Genomic DNA, 19,763 nt, shown 5'->3' with positions numbered 1-19,763 from the left:
AACAGTTCTCAGCCACAAAGCCCTATCTATCTATGGCAGGAACTCTCCGAGCAAAGCGTTATTCTCTGATCTGCATCACTAGCTTCAGACCCGCACTTAGAAACCAGAATGTGATGGTTACTCTGGAGTACAGGCTGCTGGGAGGCCAGAATGGAGAGGAGGGGATTTTATCTTAAAAACTATTTCACAGACTGTAGCTTTAATTAACTCCTCGTGAGAGGGTGGAGTGGCAGACATGCAATTGGAGCTTGTGTGTGCGTGTGTTAATCAGGGACCCTCTAATTCACCGTCTACTCCTCAGTGAGCTTCCAATGGCAGCTTGTAAGCCCTCATATGCAACTTGTCCCCAGATCTGCCCTCTGGTGGGCACTTAATCTCCACCCATCTCCCACCACTTGCCTTCCTTGACAAACATTTAACCTACCCAAGCTAATTAACATGCAATATATATTTAATATGTCAAGCAGCACCCGAGATCCTCACTGATTGAGGTTTCTAGAAGTGGTGACGTAACAATCTAGGGGCATTTTTCTGTTTTCTCCAAGAGTCAAAGCCGACTCTAATACTGCCCAACACAACCAAATGAATACAGTTTCTTAACTAGTACTAGCCTTATTGACTAATGACACTGGACAACCATCCTACAACCGGTGATAAGACTCTAATGATTGAATGGTCATTTGCCTCAAGAACACATGACAATCAAAGAGAAGTCAGAAGATCTTGTGGTCAATGGTGGTATCAATGGCTGAATAACTAAATTAGACCCTTTCCAGTGGATTGCCTTCAGGCACCATTTTCATTGGAAAACGAATATCAAGTGACATTAGTGAGGATCGGGACACTGCACAGATTTTGTTCACTTTGCCCAGTTTTGGACCTGGGCCAAAGGGACAATTTGACGATGGTGAAACAGAACCAACCTAGCCTCTGGTTATCGTGCATCGACACAGCACCAGCTCAAGACCAAACCAGCCACCGGGCTGTCCCACCAGGTTGTCCACCGAGGCTTGAAGGCCGGGACTTTTACAGTGTGGCACGTCTTAGATGTACCAGACTCACACCTCGGGTGGTGCAGCAGCCAAGATGGTCTCGGGCTCAGAGGATCAGGTGGACAGATTCACTGGGTGGCCAGGTCTAAACGACAACGGTCGCAAGCCAAGAAAAGGCGTAACAGTGTCTCCGCCCTCACTGCTTCAAAGCGGCTTGGAGTCCAACCAGCAGCCGGGATGCATATTGACGTCAAGAATGTCAACTCCACTTGACCAGAACAGATCGCTTCAGATTTCTGTTCCAGAGTGATGTGTGTCTGTGCCGTCTGTGCCGGGGATGAAAGCAGTAAAAAATACAACACACGTACACCAAAGTGTCGCCACTTCAGAATGATGGGTGGACAGCAGCTCCCATCTCACACCCTTGGTCCCGGGTCAGTCTCACCCTCCCACCACGGTCAGGGTTAGTTCTGCCGCTTGACCCAGTTCACTGCCGCTCTCGTGTGGACTACACCCAGTCGGCCAATACAATTGTGCAACTGAAAGAGAGGTTTGACAGGAACTGGGACAAAGATTCCGTGGTTTTGTGCATTACCCAACGCATCATCACTAGAAACAAAACAATTCAGAAAGTGGCCTACGTATTTCCCGGGGGAGGGGGGGGGGGGGGGTGGGGGGGGGAGGGGGGGGGAGGGGGGGAGAGGGGGGTAAGGGGGCAGGCTGGTGTTGAAGGGAAGCCTGCCTGGCTCTGTCTCTGGGTCCTTGGCAAAAGCAGAGCGTTCCACAGTCTTTGCGCCCGCCCATCAGAATTCAACTTTGCACGCTGGGAATGTCTCCTCCTGCATAACGACGGTGCTGTTACTGCCCAGCACGGTGATGTTCATCGACTGCTGCCTCTCGTGTGTCTCCTGGTACCATTCGTGCATGATGGGAGAGTCAAAGGTCGGGATTAGAGTCACCTGCAAAAGATAAGGGACGAGGGGGAGAGTCACAAAATCTTTTAGTTTATCGTCACATGTCATCGAGGTACAGTGAAAAGCTGTTGTCTCGTGAACCGTCAGCAGAGACAATACATGATTACAATAGTCATTAGTGATACTTTAATATAGTGAGACTGTGTGGGTGTGTGTATGGAGAGAGGGAGAGAGTGAGAGAGGGAGAGGGAGAGAGGGAGAGAGGGCATTGCTAGATGGAGGCGACGGTGAAGATGAGATGCGGGTCTAGGGCGAGATGGGAGAGTCCGGGAGATATTTCTTTTGCTCTCGTGGGTCTCGTCTTTCTTCGGTGTCGGATCTCGCTTCCCTATTCTCTCTTCTCTCTATTCATCTCTTATACTCTCTTGCTCTCGTTTCTCTTTCTCTCTGGTTCTTGGATCTTGTCGCGATCTTTTCGACGCTGAGAGAGGCTCGAGAGGAAAGAGCACCACCCACAAATGCACGTGGGGCGAACTAGGCAGATACCCACTGATAATACATATCCATAAACAGCGCACTACTTTTTGTAATCACCTAAATCTCTCCCCCCAGATACCCTCTAGTTATTAAAGCCCTCAAACACAAGAGGGAGCCCAGAAAAGAGTTCCTGTGTCAGGTTGGTACTGAGACTAACTACCCCTACCAGTTAAAAACCCCTATCCAGGTTAAACCTGACCCGCCTCAAGATCAATACTGACTACTCCCAATCACCAGTTAGAGTGAACCAAATTATCAAACAATGTAAAGAAACATATTTGGAACATTGGGATAAAGAAACCAAAAGCCAAAGCAGATTAGAATGTTACCGTGCCCTAAAAAGAGATTATAAATTGGCAGACTATCTCTCAACTGTTAGAGACATAAAGCAGAGACAGACCCTCACCAAATACAGGTTAAGTGACCACTATTTGGCAGTTGAAAAAGGAAGACAGAAGAGATTCTGGCAACCAAGAGAAAACAGAATATGCGGCCACTGTTCGACAGATGAGGTTGAAACAGAGGTGCACTTCCTCCTAAAATGCAATTTTTTTTTGACAAAACAAGGAAAGCATACTTTGACAAACTCAGTGTGGCAACCCCTGATTTTAAAGACCTAGACGATACATCAAAACTGAGAATAATCCTTGGCGAAGGAAATACGGCACATCTTGGTGCACAATACGTAACAGCATGCCATAACCTGAGAGACGGTGAATGACCAACATGCACGTATGTACGCACACACTAATCGACATTAACTAACACTAAGAAATTAATATTGAATTGCTAAACTTGCTCTTGTGTTGTACTGCTTACAGCTGCAAGAACGTGTAGCAATCAATAAAGGGCTATAGGCCTATTGCGAGTTTATGTACAGGGACATATCTATCCATGCACTGTATACTTGTATTTATATTTATGCATTTTAAATATATATGTCATGTTTTATACTTTGGCAATATAACAATGTTTTTATCATGCCAATAAAGTTTTAAAATTGAAATTGAATTGAATTTAAAGAGAGCGGGAGAGGGAGAGGGAGAGCGGGAGAGAGCGAGTGAGAGAGAGAGTGAGAGAGAGAGAGCGAGAGAGCGAGAGAGAGAGCGAGAGAGAGAGAGCGAGAGCGAATATATAGTGAGGCCATAAACATGAAAAGGGAATAACATTTAGTGCAAGGTAAAGCCAGCAAAGTCCTACAAGGATAGTCTGGGGGTCACCAAAGAGGTAGATGGTAGTTCAGGACCTGCCCTCAGGCTGTGTTCGGGTGGTTCAGTTACAACAGCCCACTGCCCCAGCAATCCACAAGAGTCGGTGGGCAGGACATTAACGACTGTGGCTAAACTGTGAGTATTTCTAGTCGTCCCGTTACAGCAAGGACGCGGAGGCTTTAGAGAGGATGCAGGGGAAGGTCTACCGGAACGCTGGAGTAGCAGGATTCGGCTACAGGGAGAAGTTGGATACATTCGGATCGTTTTCCCTGGAACGTTAAAGGTTGAGGAGAGACTTGATAGAAGCAGTATATAAAATGAGAGGCAGCGATAGGGTAGACATTCAGAACCTTTCTTTCCCACAGGGTGAGGGCAGAACTATAAGGCGAGAGGGGGAAAGTTTAATGGATAAATGTGGGTGGTGTTTTTTAACAGGGGTCTGGATCCCATTGCCTGCGGCGGTGGTGGTGAGGGTGGAGGCAGATACCTTAGTGGCATTTAAGAGAGGCACATGGAAGTGCAAGAAATACATGGATATGGATTCTTGATTAGAACGGGCGTCAAGGGTTAGTTCAAGTTCAAGTTCAAGTTCACATCTATCATCACATGCACCAATTAAGGTACAGTGATATTTTAGTCGCCAGACAGCCGTAGTAAGTGAAAAACAAAAATACACACAGCACATAAAAAAGTTTATCATGAATGTCCACCCACCCCAGAGGAATCAACATTCCTCACTGTGATGGGAGGCTGGAAGGCAATAAAGTCCACTTGTGGGGAGAAGGCAAGAAAATGAGATTAGGAGGCAGAGATCAGCCATGATTGAATGGCGGAGCAGACTCGATGGGTCAATAGACAATAGGTGCATGAGTAGGCCATTTGGCCCTTCGAGCCAGCACCGCCATTCAATGTGATCATGGCTGATCATCCCCAATCAGTGCCCCGTTCCTGTCTTCTCCCCATATTCCCCGACTCCGCTATTTTTAAGAGCCCTATCCAGCTCTCTTGAAAGCATCCAGAGAACCTGCCTCCACCGAGTCCAATGGCCTAATTCTACTCCTATAACTTGTGAATCATGTACAGGCAGATGAGATCAGTGTAAGTTGGCACCGTGGTCAGCACAGGCATTGTGGGCCGAATGGCCTGTCCCTGTGCTGTACCGTTCTATGTTCCATTACAAAATTCACGACTGTTAGATGGTGTTAGGCGAGCAAACATTTGTTGTGCCCAATGGCCTCTCGTCCGCCAAAAGCACAGTATCATCTGTCCAAGTGTTTACATTTAGATTATTATTGTAAGCTGTACCAAGGTCCTGTTTAAAAGCCTTTTTGTTGCTTGCTACCTAGTACATGATCACAATCAAGCCACCCACTGTGCCCAGCATAAAGGGGATAATGTTTAGAGCAAGATAAATGCTGATGTTGAAATAAGGATGTAAAAGATTGGAGCGATTGTAATGAAAGATTGTAGATCTACAACCAGCACGCAATGTCGTGTAGCTTCATCACCATCTTGGCTTGAGCACATCTCAGCTTAGTTTCCAGATACAGTGCGAAAAGGGGCCCCTCTGCCCGGCAGGTCCGTGCCAACCAGCAATTCCCGCAGACTAAATGGTCTGTCAGAATTGCCGATTTTCTCTGCGGCTGCCGGCATCATTGACTCAAGTGTCAGTCAGACGGTCATAGAAATGAGCGCATGACGCAGCTGTAACACGGCGTCATGACGTATGACACACACACGGCAATTCACAATTCTAACTAAAGCCAATTAACCTACAAACCTGTACATCTTTTGGAGTGTGGGAGGAAACCAGAGATGCCGCATGAATCAAATGCAGGTGATGGGGAGAACGTACCAACTCTGTACAGACAGCATCCACAGTCAGGATCAAACCCGGGTCCCTGGCGCTGTAAGGCAGCAACTCTACCGCTGCACCGCCCATGAGCCGTGCGAGAACATTGCTTTGCACGACAGAAATACTGTGTACTGCACGCACGACATCAGCAAGTTACAGAAATTGCGTCAGCAATCTTCCACGCAACTCCCAATACTTTCATTCATCCAGCAACCTCCAATGACCTTGGGACATGAAGTGACTTTAAATGCGGTCAATGCAGCACAGGTAACAGGCAGCCAACGTTGTACACGCCCACAAACAGCCCTACGACAACAATCAGATTATTTATCATTGTGATATCGAGTGTGTTACTTGCCAGTTGGTGGGTGAAAATTCTCCAGCCTGCTACCTGGCTATCATTCATGGCTGATCTATCTTTCCCTCCCAACCCCATTCTCCTGCCTTCTCCCCATAGGGCAGCCAAGGTGGCGCAGCGGTAGAGTTGCTGCCTTACAGCGAATGCAGCGCCAGAGACCCGGCTTGGAACCCGACTACGGGCGCTGTCTGTACGGAGTTAGTACGTTCTCCCCGTGACCTGCGTGGCTTTTCTCCAAGGTCTTCGGTTTCCTCCCAAATTCCAAAGTCGTGCAGGTGTGTAGGTTAATTGGCTTGGTTTATGTGGAAATTGTCGTGTGTGCGTGTGTGTGTGTGTGTGTGTGTGTGTGTGTGTGTGTGTGTGTTTTTTAATGTGCAGGGATCGCTGGTCAGTGCGGACTCGGTGGGCCGAAGGGCCTGTTTCCGCGCTGTATCTCTAAACTACACTAAAACCCCTGACACCTGTACTAATCAAGAATCTATCAACCTCTGCCGTAAAAGCATCCATTGACTTGGCCTCCACTGACTTGGGCGTGATGGCCCATGTCGGAGTGGGTGCTCACCTGCATGTTGTTGTTCCACACCGCTTTGCCTTCCAGGAGTGAATCTAGAATGTTCCTCATGGCCCCTTCCTTCTGAGGGTCATCTCCACTTATCACATAGATGGATGATCGGAGCCGCCTGAAGAAGTCGGTGTTGATTGTCGTGGCGCCGTGGCTGTTGGGGATGTACGCCAGATCCACGTACACTGGAGGGCACTTGCTCACCGCACCTGTAAATATAACCCGTGGAATGAACGGGTTTGGCAGGAACTGCAGATGCTGGTTTACACCAGAGATGTACACAAAATGCCGGAGTAACTCAGCGGGCGAGGGAGCATCTCTGGAGAGAAGGAATGAATAAGTGACGTTTCGGCTCTCGACCCAAGAAGGGAGTCTGAGGAAGGGTCTCGACACACAACGTCACCTAGTCATTCCTTTTCTCCAGAGATGCTGCCTGACCTGCTGGAGTTACTACGGCATCTTGTGTCTATGAATGAATGAGTTGTTGGCCCTAGAAGGTGTTAACATGCCCTACTTATTCAGCAACTGCTGATGTAAAGAGCCCGTCCCACTGTACGAGGTAATTCTCCCGAGTTTCCCCAATTCGAACTCGGAGAATTACGGTAATAGCCACTCGTAGGTACTCGGGGCTCTCGTGTTGAAACATCTTCACGAGCTTACCGTGTTCCCTGAGTACCTGCCGTTAGCGTTACGAGCCGCCCCGAGCTCCGACGTACCCGCTACGTACATTCTACGTGCTTACCACGAGCTTGATTTTTTTTTTTTAAACTCGGGAGAACTCTTGAATTAGCTCGTACAGTGGGACAGGCCCTTTAGTAATTACAATGCTGGAGTTAGATTCATCAACAGGCATCAGGTAGCATCTGCGGAGGGAAGGGACAGGCAATGTTTTGGGTCGGGGCCCATCTTCAGAATGGAGAAAAGTCTCGACCCAAAGTGCCCTTCCCTCCCCCCCCCACAGATGTTGCCTGACCAACTGAGTTCCTCCAGCAGTTTCTGTTTTGTTTAAGAGTACAGATCTGCAGTTCCTTGCATCTCCAATAGTTCCTTTTATATCACAGGTACCAAGGTTTGCTCACAGCTCAGCAAGACTATCATCGTACAGAAGCACCAACCCCGATTAGAACAGGCCCTCCGGCCCACATCGACCAACATCTCCCATCTACACTAGTCTCACCAGCCTGTGTTTGACCCATCTCCATCCAAACCTTTGCGATCCATGTATCTGTCCAAATGGTTTTGTCAAACACTGTGATAGTACCTGCCTCAACTGGCAAGATTACATATACCTACCACCCTTTGTGTAAAAACATTGCTCCTCTGTACGGTAAAGATTGCTGATTTCAGTTCATGCCGTGGATAGATCTACATCTCCGAATAAAGAATTGAAAATTTCTCTTTTAAGGGGCCTTCTTTCCCATTTCTACTTCCCACTTTTTCTTTTTTTTTTTATATACACACTTCACGTTTTTCTATTCTCTACCATCTATTTTTCCTCTTTTTCCCCTTTCTGTTGTTTTCTTTTTCTTGTCTTGCTTACTTCCTTCTCAAAACATAAATCTAGAGGTTGTACATAGAATGGATTACGGTATGACATAGTTGGCACCTAAAATTAGGTTCCACTGTACTGTTTTGTACTGTATTAACTTCTAATAAAATTAAAAAAAATAAAAATAAAAAAAACATTGTTCCTGAGGTTCCTATAAAATCTGCCACTTGGTGGCGCCAGCAATGGCTGCCTCGCCAACAGTCTGTCTGTCCTTTCCTTCATTGTGTTTTAGTCGTATGTGTTACATGGATGTTTTTAGTGTTCTTTAGCTGGTTTTATGTGTGGGGGAGGGAGGGGTAGGAGGATTTTTTCTAATCTCTCACCTAGACGGAGACACGATTTTCTTTCCGTATCGTATCTCCGTCCGCACTGCGGCCTAACATCGAGGAGTTGGCGGCCTTTGCTGGAGAGACAGACATCGAGCGCTCCACCGCGGGTGGCTGTGGGACTCTAACATCGCGGAGCCCGCGATCCCTTTGCCAGGGATCCAACTCGGAGTCCACGGCCTCTGGTCAGAGGCCGACTTTGGGAACTCCAAGCCGCAGGAGTTTCGATCGCCTCGACACGGGAGTTTCGACTGCCCCGACCGTGGGAGAATAAAGAGGAAGTAGTCTGGACTTTTTGTGCCTTCCATCACGGTGAGGAATGTGGGGAATCCTCTGCGGTGGCCATATGTCAACTTATGTAGTTGTGTGGCTTGTGGCTTTATTTTCGTATGGTAACTCTGGGTAAAAGACTGTGCATTCCCCCTATCTATTCCTCTCATGATTTTGTACACCTCTATGAGATCACCCTAAAGCCTCCTGTGCTCCAAGGAATGGAGTCCTAGCCTGCTCAACCTCTCCCTATGGCTCAGGCCCTCGAGTCCTGGCGTCATCCTTGCAAATCTTCTCTGAACCCTTTCCAGTTTTTAACAACATCTTTCCTAGGGTGACCAAAACTGAACACAATACTGTAAATGTGACTTCACCACCAGGTGAGAGGTGGCATGCGGGACAGAAATGTGAATGTGCACACCTCCAGATTCAGGGACAGTTTCTTCCCAGCTGTTATCAGTCAACGGAACCATCCTACCACCAACTAGAGAGCGGTCCTGTCCTGCCATCTTCATTGTTGGAGACTCTTGGATTATCTTTAAATAAGACTATATCTTGCACTGAATATACTCTATCCTGCATCAATACACTAGGAGCAGAATTAGGCCCTGCGGCCCATCAAGTCTACTCCGCCATTCAATCAGGCTGATCGATCGCTCCCTCTCAACCCCATTCTCCTGCCTTCCCCACAACATCTGATACCAGTACTAATCAAGAATCCTTCGCTCCGCATTAAAAATATCCATTGACTTGGCCAAGCAGTGTCTTTCCGCTGACTGTTTAAGAAGGAACTGCAGATGCTGGAAAATCGAAGGTACACAAAAATGTTGGGAGAAACTCAGCGGGTGCAGCAGCATCTATGGAGCGAAGGAAATTGGCAACGTTTCGGGCCGAAACCCTTCTCCAGACTTGAACTCGCTCGCTTCCCGCTGACTGATGAGCATGCAACAATAAACTAAACCAAATGGGCCAAGCGATCTGTGTGGGAAGGAACTGCAGATGCTGGTTTAAAACAAAGATAGACACAAAAAGCTGGAGTAACTCAGCAGGTCAGGCAGCATCGCTGGAGAAAAGGAATGGGTGACATTTCTGGTTGAGTCTGAAGAAGGGTCTCGACCCGAAACTTCACCTATTTCTTTTACCCCAGAGACTGGGTGTCCTTGCAGTCACTGAAAGTAAGCATGCAGGTCCAGCACGCAGTGAAGAAAGCTAATGGCATGTTGGCCTTCATTGCGAGAGGATTTGAGTATAGGAGCAAGGAGGTCCTACTGCAGTTGTACAGGGCCCTGGTGAGACCATACCTGGAGTATTGTGCGCAGTTTTTGTCTCCTAATACGAGGAAGGACATTCTTGCTATTGAGGGAGTGCAGCATAGGTTCACCAAGTTAATTCCCGGGATGGCGGGACTGTCATTTGATGAAACAATGGATCAACTGGGCTTGTATTCGCTGGAATTTAGAAGGATGAGAGGGTTTCTTACAGAAACATAAAATTCTTAATGGCAGGAAAAATGTTCCCGATGTTGGGATAGTCCAAAACCAGGGGTCACAGTTTAAGAATAAGGGGTCGGCCATTTAGGACTGAGATGAGGAAAAACATTTTAACCCAGAGAGTTGTGGATCTGTGGAATTCTCTGCCACAGAAGGCAGTGGAGGCCAATTGACTGGATGTTTTCAAGAGCGAGTTAGATTTAGCTCTTGGGGCTAACGGAATCAAGGGATACGGGGGGGGGAGAAAACAGGAGCTCGATACTGAATGTTCTTCGATTTATCTTATGTGGGGAGAGGGAGGGAGGGGATCTGGGGATTTGGGTGATTTGTTGCTTTTAATTGTATGACTGACCTGGCCAATGAAATTCCTCGCATGTTGCAAAACATACTTGGCGAATAAAGTGCGATTCTGATACTGGTAGCGGATGATCAGCCGTGATCATAATGAATGGCGGTGCTGGCCCAAAGGGCCGAATGCACCTTTTTTCTATGAGGTCAGACCCGCTGCATTACTCCAGGTTTTTGTGTCGATCTTTGGGCCAGGAGATCCCACCCACATCACACAACTGACCTGCCGTTGAGCTGCGAGAGGCGCTGTAAACCGATCTGTAACTCGACGCCTGGAAGTTCTTTCCCCTCTTCTCCTCCGAGTTGATGGACTGGCTGGAGCTGACCCTGGAGACTGTCCCCGGCTGCTCAGTCTTGCTGGCCGCAGCCTGTTTTTCCGCCTCTTTGGATGTGGGCTGGGGACCTTTTGGTTTGGACAAAGTTGCCTGTTTAGCATTCTCACCTCTGCGACTCGGAGCGGCCACGGTCGGCTTAGACCCTGGCCTCCGCCCTTTAGACTTCTCCACCACGACTGGGTGAGATCTCTGGGTCAATGCCTCGGGGTCGACCATGCAGATGCCGGGCTGGGGCGGGGGCGGGCGGGGGTCCTTCAGCGGGGAGGGAGGTGGGTCGCAGGAGCTGGGGGCCAGACCCAGAGCCGAGCGGCCCAGGGGCAAACTCTCGGAGTTGTCCTCAGAGTCCATGCCGTCGTCAGCCGTGATGGACGGGCAGTCCTCGGTTGCGGGCGCAGCGTCGCAGCCCAGGTGGGACGGGAGGGACTCGCTGGCGGAGGTGGGGGTGGTGGTCTGGTCCATCGACACTTTCCCGCAGGTGAGGGGCCGCCCTGCCATCTTGGCGCTCTCCTGGGACAAGTCGCTGTCGTCCGACGCGTCTCTCGGGCTGGGGTTGGCGTAGGGCGCGTGGGACACTTCAGTCTTCGGGTGTTTGAACTCGCACGGTGACACCAGGCACAGGTCAACGTCGTGAGGGGATTCGGAGGGGAACGTGACTGCCGGGGGTCCGGGCCCGTCCGTCCCGTCTCCGTCCGCGGGGCCGGGGACCAGGGGGCGGAAGGCGTCCTGCAGTGACCGGAGGGGAAGGGTCATGGGGTGGGGTGGGTCGCACGCCCCGGAGAGGACGTCGTGCTCGGGGGAGGCGCCGTTGGCCAGGACCCTGGGTCCCCCCTCCGGCACCACCTCGGTCAGCGGCGGCAGGACCTGCTCGAAGGAGACGGACAGAGACTCGTCCACTTCGGTGGACTGAGGGGAGCCGACCTCCGCGGGCAGAGACGGGGTGGTCAGGGTGGGCGAGATGTCGGGGGCCGCCTCCTTGAACGGGCTCAGGCTCAGGAAGCCAGTGTGTCTGTCCTGTGGTGTGCTGGCACTCTCAGACGGTGGTCTCGGGTCAGGCAGGGGGAGGGCTCCGTCTGCCGGCGTATTGCACTCCCCCCCGCGCAGGCGGCTGGAAACGCCCTCGATTAGGCCGTCTTCGCTCCCGGGGAGGACGCCATCGGTCGGCGACTGGTGGAACGGGGTGTGGCCAGCGCTGGTGGGGCCGGAGCCTGGAGGGGTGACCATCTCCAGGGTCTTCTCCTCGGAGCTGGCGTAGGGCTCGTCCTCCGCATCGTCCCGGCTGGCGGCAGGGGCCGGCCCCGGGACCTCGGTGGGCGTCAGGTCAAAGTTAACGCTGCGGTCACTCCTCGGCGTTCTGGCCAGGGGGGACAGGGCGGCCACGTTCCCGCCGGGGGTCAGACTCTCGTCAAAGTGCCTGAACTTGTCGGGACTTTCCAGCTCAAAACAGTCATGGCCATTGTCAGTGTCACAGATCTGACCATTAACGGGATGGATTGGTAGCATACCTTCAACACCCACTGCTCTGGCACCATCCCCGGCTGACCGCTCCATGCCAGTCTCTTGCTCCCCAGCCTCCTCCTGCTCCTCTCCGTTTTCCACAGCGACGTCTTGCTCTTGTCTCCCAACCTCCTCGGGCAAGGTCTCCCCCAGCCCCGCCGGACCCTGGGCACGGACCTGCTGACCGACCGCCGGGTCTCCGCCCCCTTCCAGCTCCAGCTTCTCAAACTCTGCCGTCATGTCTTCTGGAGTGGACATCCCGGAGGGCGTGGCTGTGACTCCCCTCCCCCCCCTCCCATCCGGCTCAGCCCCCACCCCCCTCTTGACCGGCCCGCTCTTGGCTCTGGCCGGCTCCGTCCCCGCAGCAGCAGCAGCCGCCCGGTCCTTCTTGGCCTCTCTGGAGCTGGCAGATGCCCCGATCTTGGCCGAACCCTTCCTGGTCTCTGCAGCTGACGATGGTCTTCGGGCAGGGGGCTTGGCCACTATTTTCTCAAACCTCTTGGGCTCCTTTTTAACCGGGTCCTTCCTCGTCGGCTTCTTGTCCTCCGCTTCTTTGCCGTCTTCCTTTTTCGCCACCCTGGCGTCTTTGCCCTCCTCCACCTTAGCGGGCCGGGCTTCCTTCTTCACCAGTTTCTCCTTGGCTGCTGTTTTTGCCTTCGGTTTCTCTCCAGTCTCAGTCGCGCCCGCCTTGCCCGCGGCTTTGGCTTTGCCGGTGGCGTTCTCCTTCTTCTCCGGCCTTGCCGGCTTGTCTTTGGCCGATGGCGGCCTGCCCGACGAGCCCCTGGTCAGGCTCTGGAGACTCTCCCGGCTGCCCGTACGCTTGACCTTGCTGCCCTTCTCCTTCTGCAGGGCCTCCAGGTCGCTGCGCTTCGCCGCCGGATGCTTCAGGAACTCCAGGTGCTTGACCCTCTCCAGCCCCTCCAGTATCTTGCCCTGCGGAGCGCACCCCGGGAACAGCACCCGGATTATCTTCTCTGTTCGGCTGGCCGGATGCCAGGCCACCAGGGCACAGATGGAGACCAGGCACTGAATGGGCAGTTCCCTTCCCTTCGGCCAACTGCTGCCCGTCCACTGGTTCAGCATGAAGTCCAAGTCCTTGCTGTCCTTGCCGGGGTTAAGGACGTACAGCTCCAAGCGACCAACACCCATTTTCTGAAAGAGGATGATCGGGTCGATGGAGTTGCCAACGCTCCTGTGCAGTGGGAGAGGGTTAATGTCCAGAAGGTCCAGATAGTGAAGCAAGACTCTGGCCTCGTCCACTCCCCGCCTGGCCTTCTCCCTCTCCGTGTCCAGGAGTCGGCTCGGGGCGTTGAGGAACACCACGCCGACCTCGGGCGAGATGAGGTTCTTGGCCCAGTCGCCGTTCGTTTCCGAGCCTTGCGACTGGTCCTCGTCCAGTTCGGCCAGCTTCCTCTGCAGCAGGCTGTTGACCCCGGGCAAGTTGTCGGTGCCGACGTGGGTCAACAGGACCGAGTCGATCCTGTCCAAGTGGCGCACCAGCTTCCAGAAGGAGGACTTCTGGTCCGAGCCTCCGCCCACCAGGATGTTGAAGCCGTTGACGGCGAAGAAGGCCGAGTCGCCACGGCCGCCCGGGAAGATGTAGCAACACGGCTTGGAGAGCTTGAGGAAGCCCACTGTGGCCGGGGGCTCCAGCAGGTCAAAGGGAGACGACGCCTCCAGCGACTCGGCCAGGTACTCCAAGAACTCCTGCAGCCCTTCCATCTCAGACAGCGTGGCCGGAGGGTTCACCTTGATCTCGATGAACTCCTGCAGGCTGTGCTGCTCCAGGCTGGATCGTTTCCATTCGCCCAGGTCAGGGCAGCAGAGGCAAAGGCTGGCCTTGTCAGCGGGAGGCGTGAAGCTCAACAGCTCTCCGATCTAACAGCAACACAAGGTCAACTCGTCAACGCACCATCCAACCCATCTATACGCATATACTTCAGCCCACCCAATGGTCCGCTGAAACATTTTGCTCATCCACTCCCCTGTCTTCTCCAGCCCACAGTAACTCCCAGTCTTGTGCTTCTGGGATTAGAACAAGTCTGAACCTCGTTACTAAATAACTTCACAGCATCAATGCTCCCCATCTCCAGGGCCCAGGGCTCCTCCAACTCTGTCCTCATCACTTTACAAGGAAGATGTGCTGCTACAAGAGTGATCGCCCAGGTGATTCACAAGAACCCTAATCCCAACGCCAGAAACGGAACACTTTAAGATCGTCACAAAATGCTGGAGTATCTCAGCGGCCCAGGCAGCATCTCTGGAGAGAACGTTCCTCATCTTTACTACTAAATTAACTCGATCTGAAGAAGGGTTTCGAACCAAAACATCACCCATTCCTAGTCTCCAGAGATGCTGCTTGTCCGTCTGAGTTACTCCGGCATCTTGTGTCTATCTTTGGTGTAAACCAGCAGCCTACACATTGGAACATTTTATCCCGGAGGAATTTTTAGTTTAGTTTAGAGATACAGCGCGGAAACGGGCCCTTTCGGCCCAGCGGGTCCGCGCCGACCAGCGATCCCCGCACAATTAACACTATCCTACACCCACTAGAGACAATTTTTACATTTACCAAGCCAGTTAACCTACAAGCCTGTACGTCAGGAGTCGGCAACCTTGCTCTGCATAGGGGCCAGGACCCGTCTGTGAGCGGATGGCGGGCCACATCTATCGCCATAGTGTCACAGAGTGTTGGTTTTCGCATTAGTTTTCACGTGTTTTTCAATTAGTTTTCTGCAGTTCCCAGGTCACCGGGACTGGCTGCAGTTTCCAGATCAGCTTGCATGCCCCGGGAATTGCTACAGTTCCCAGATTGCAAAAACTAATTGGAAAAAAAAAACAAACGCCTGCGGGCTGGATGATTTGGGACCCAGCACGTGGGCCATAAGTTGCTGCACGTCTTTGGAGTGTGGGAGGAAACCGAAGACCTCGGAGAAAACCCACACAAGAATAAGATGGGGGGGGGGGGGGGGTACTTGGAATGGAGGAGGTTCAGGAACAGCTGGAGTAAGTGTAAAGGACCCGTCCCCTCTAATAGAGGTGCAATAAACAAAATCTAAAGGGCGCGGGTGTGATCAATAGAGGGTGCAGGGAGATACATCAAATAAGGTGCTGCAGGCTTTGAGGAACAGGAATTGAGGGCAAGGTGGTTTGGAGAGGATTTCAGACTTTGGGTTCAAAAGGTGAAGGCACGGGCACTCGAGGGAAACGGGATGTTCTGGGAAGCTGGAATTCCTCTTCCCGGAGGAGAGTGGGGATTTAAGTTGGGGTTATTAGGAGTCCGCACTTGCAGACCAAGAATCCTGGCGTTAGGATTAGAGTCCTCGGAAATCACCTCAGCTATCTCTCTTGTGCTAATGTTTTGGACACCTGCATAATGTTTCCTTAAATTATTCAACATTTCATATGGTTATGCAAAATTGAAGTGCCTTGGGCAGTACAAATACTAAGATGCCCAAATATGCTGTTTTTATCTCATCATTGAAGTGAGCTTTGCTGAAATCTAGGCCCTTTGTACATCGCAACCATAGACAGAAACGCACTGCGCCCAAGGTTAATGGATAAGCAGACAAGATGGAATATTGCAATAGACAACCTCCTTATCAGCGAAGATCTGGATGAAATCGTGGAACGTGAAAGACCCTTTCTGCAAGAGGAGATCCCCCGATTCTTCCAAGCACGGCCCGGCCAACACCAGCAGCTTGTGCCGCGAGGCTGACGATATCAGAGTCCGAACCTGGAATGGAAAATAGAGATGAGGTGCTCTTCCTGCAACTCAGGCATGAGACAGGAAACACCGGAAAGAAGAGGAAGAGAGATGGGGGTCCGGTGGTCAACGCCCCCTGGTAGGGTTCCAAGGGGCAATGCCCCAGACCGGGGTAAAAGGGGGCATTTTTGGATAATTGGATAAAAGGCAGACATTTTTTGATAATTGCTAACTTAAAATGACAGAGTTTTATTGCCCGTTTACCCTTAATTTAGACTGTCATTTTTGTTAATAGAAACATAGAAAATAGGTGCAGGAGTAGGCCATTCGGCCCTTCGAGCCTGCACCGTCATTCAATATGATCATGGCTGATCATCCAACTCAGTATCCTGTACCTGCCTTCTCTCCATACCCCCTGGTCCCTTTAGCCACAAGGGCCACATCTAACTCCCTCTTAAATATAGCCAATGAACTGGCCTCAACTACCTTCTGTGGCAGAGAATTCCAGAGATTCACCACTCTCTCTGTTAATGACACATAGCACATTTTACTTGTTTATCACTTCTTAAGTTACACAGAAAATATTTGATAATCATACCTCAACTCCTTGCTTATTTACATTTGTCATATTGGAAATATTTTATATACGACACCTACACCTACTTGTAAGATGATACCTGTTCCTTGCCTGTTTACTCTAATTACAGAGCAGTATTATCCTTTACCATTGTATTCAAACACCAAATTAATTTCAAATCCAACTCGTAACAGTTAGGATGAAAATGATGATCCATCTATTTCAAAGATGATCATACTGTGCTACATAGCTACTCAGTCAAACTAAGTACAGTGGGCAAAATAGGTGACGCCCGTTTGGTGGTGGGTGGTCGCCCTAAGGGTCGTATCTTTTTTTCTGGTCGCCGCTGGATTTTCAACATGTTGAAAATTTTCAGAGACCTGCTGTAACTATGACGGGTGCCGGCAAGTCGACGGCCCTTTAGGCATTACGAACGTCACAAGGCACTCAAGCAGACATAATGCGTTTTTACGGAAGTGAAAAAGCATTTGAGAAATTTGCCGGAGTTCTTTTAGGATGTAGAAAGAAGGTGGACAAAGGTGGACAATGTTTCCTCAATCAGGGACCAGGCTATTTTAGGTCTGATATCATGTAATGAGACAAGATTAATTTGTGACACTTGAGCAAATAACTATATCATGCCAAGAGTGACCTCTTTGCAAGCTGCAATCTCAAACTTAGTTCGGGGTAAGAAACTTGGGTCAGAAACTCGTGCCCCGAACTTAAATAAAGACATTTATAATATAATCCAGTTAGATTGGTCAATGGTCACCTGCCAAGATGCCATCAAGGCACCAGCTTTGCCACAAGTCACCCTCATCAAAAAATAATCCTAAAAGGATGTACCTTTAGAAAGGAGTTGAGAAGAAATTTATTTGGTCAGAGGGTGGTGAATCTGTGGATTTCATTGCCACAGAAGGCTGTGGAGGCGCAGACAATGAATAATTTGAGGTCAAAGTTTGACAGATTCTTGATCAGTGCGAGTGTCAGGGGTTATGGGGAGAAGGCAGGAGAATTGGGTTGCGAGTGAAAGAAAGATCATCCATAATTGAATGGCAGAGTCGACCTGATGGGCCGAATTCTGCTCCTAGAACTTAGACAATAGACAATAGGTGCAGGGGTAGGCCATTTGGCCCTTCGAGCCAGCACCGCCATTCAATGGGTTCATGGCTGATCAACCCCGTTCCTGCCTTCTCCCCATATCCCCTGACCCCACACTCTTTAAGAGCCCTATCTAGCTCTCTTATGAGCTATGAACCATCTGCTTCCAGCAGTTGAACCATTAAACTCACGGGACAGTTTGTGCAGTTAGTCAGCGTGTGGAAGTCAGACATTGCACGAGAAACCATGAGATCTGGGGAGCGTGGAAGGAGAGGATTTGGATCTCACCTCAGTGCACAGCGACTCGTTGGTGGGGTTGATCAGCACCAGAGCTTCCAGCGCCTCGTCGCAATGATGGAGAATTTTCTGACCTAAGATACAAAACAACGAGAAAACCAAATTGAGAAAAGCAAAAGCAACAGATCCAACACTTCCATTCCCAGAATGGCAGACACTTGACTAAACTAGGATCAGGTTAGACCACAGTTAATATCCAGCAGTGCATGTTCAAGCCAAGCCCAATACCAGCTCCGACCTTACACAATGAGGCATTAAGGACTATGAAAAAGGCTCAATAGTATCAGGCCCACATCCAGTTGCCAGCTGGTAGACAAAAATGCTGGAGAAACTCAGCGGGTGCAGCAGCATCTATGGAGCGAAGGAAATAGGCAACGTTTCGGGCCGAAACGTTGCCTATTTCCTTCGCTCCGTAGATGCTGCTGCACCCGCTGAGTTTCTCCAGCATTTTTGTCTACCTTCGATTTCCCAGCATCTGCAGTTCCTTCTTAAACGCAGCTGCCAGCTGGATCCGCAGAGCGCTTTCTAGACCTGAGATACACCGAGCCCACGCTGACCAGCAATCACCCCGAACACAGGCACTAAACTATACAATAGGGATAGTTTACAATTCTTGCTGAAGCCAATTAACCTGCAGGTCTTTGGAGTGTGGGAGGAAGCCAGAGCACCTGGAGAAAGCCCACGTGGTCACAGGGAGAACGTGTAAAGTCCATACAGACAGCACCCGTGGTCAGGATTGAACCGGGGGTCTCTGGCTCCCGTCAGGCAGCCACACTACTGCTGCACCACTGTGCCACCCCTAATTATAATCAGCTTAAGCCAGAACTAACCCCAGAAGTACCTGTTCAAGCTAAGCCTAAAACCAGCTCTAACCTTACAGATGGCACAATGGGCTAAGTGTTCGGCTGGCAACCGGAAGGTAGCCGGTTCGAATCCCGCTTGGAGTGCATACTGTCGTTGTGTCCTTGGGCAAGACACTTCACCCACCTTTGCCTGTGAGTGAATGTGTGTGAGTGATTGGTGGTGGTCAGAGGGGCCGTAGGCGCAGATTGGCAGCCACGCTTCCGTCAGTCTGCCCCAGGGCAGCTGTGGCTACAGAAGTAGCTTACCACCACCGAGTGTGACTGAGGAGTGAATGAATAATGCGATGTAAAGCGCCTTGAGTATTAGAAAGGCGCTATATAAATCCCATCCATTACACAATGAGACACTAAGAACTATGAAGCTATGGACGGGAACTGCAGATGTTGGTTTACACCGAAGATAAGACAAAATGTTGGAGCAACTCAGCAGGTGTGGCAGCATCTCTGGAGAAAATGAATGGGTGACATTTCAGGTCGAGACCCATCTTTGGACTGATCCTTTACTCCAGGTAGGCAAGGAAACGTTTATTGAACATGCGGATCTGAGTGGAGTGAAGTACTGTGTACTGGGTCCTCATCCTCCAGTTGCTCAAACACAGGGCAGGCTGGATTTGCCAAGTGCCGAAACTGGACTCAAAATCTTTAGAAAAACCTTTCAGAAAAAGCCTGGAATTAAGCATTAGAACACTGTGGAGATGAGGCATAATTAAACAAGCCTCACACCAACCCCAACACCACTAGCCTTTCACTGACCCCGTCAAAAGAACAGGGTGGCAAAGCGGTAGAGTTGGGTGCTGTCATAAGGTCATGCGGTAGGAGCAGGGTTAGGCCATTCGGCCCATCAAGTATACTCCGCCATTCAATCCTGGCTGACCTATCTCTCCCTCTCAACCCCATTCTCCTGCCTTCTCCCCGTTACCCCTGACGACCGGGGAACCCATCTAGCTCTGCCTTAAAAATACCGTGTCTGTACGTTCT

General features: G+C 50.6%; 1 protein-coding gene across 1 annotated transcript in view; it reads right to left on the bottom strand.

The window, feature by feature from the left end:
* Positions 1–1,703: 1,703 nt before the first annotated feature.
* map1s (microtubule associated protein 1S) overlaps positions 1,704–19,763 on the bottom strand; it is a 31,421-nt gene continuing 13,361 nt past the window's right edge. Inside the window, exons 3-7 of the mRNA XM_033047054.1 lie at positions 17,914–17,996; positions 15,837–15,977; positions 10,636–14,119; positions 6,430–6,638; positions 1,704–1,951 (exon numbers count right to left, since the gene is read on the bottom strand). Of these exons, the coding sequence (XP_032902945.1) occupies positions 1,796–1,951; positions 6,430–6,638; positions 10,636–14,119; positions 15,837–15,977; positions 17,914–17,996 (4,073 nt within the window). The 3' untranslated portion in view covers positions 1,704–1,795. The remainder of the gene's footprint in view (positions 1,952–6,429; positions 6,639–10,635; positions 14,120–15,836; positions 15,978–17,913; positions 17,997–19,763) is intronic.

The sequence above is a fragment of the Amblyraja radiata genome, chromosome 29, assembly GCF_010909765.2.
Source record: "Amblyraja radiata isolate CabotCenter1 chromosome 29, sAmbRad1.1.pri, whole genome shotgun sequence".
NCBI classification, from domain to species: Eukaryota; Metazoa; Chordata; class Chondrichthyes; order Rajiformes; family Rajidae; genus Amblyraja; species Amblyraja radiata.
This window is presented reverse-complemented; position numbering and strand designations above follow the sequence as displayed.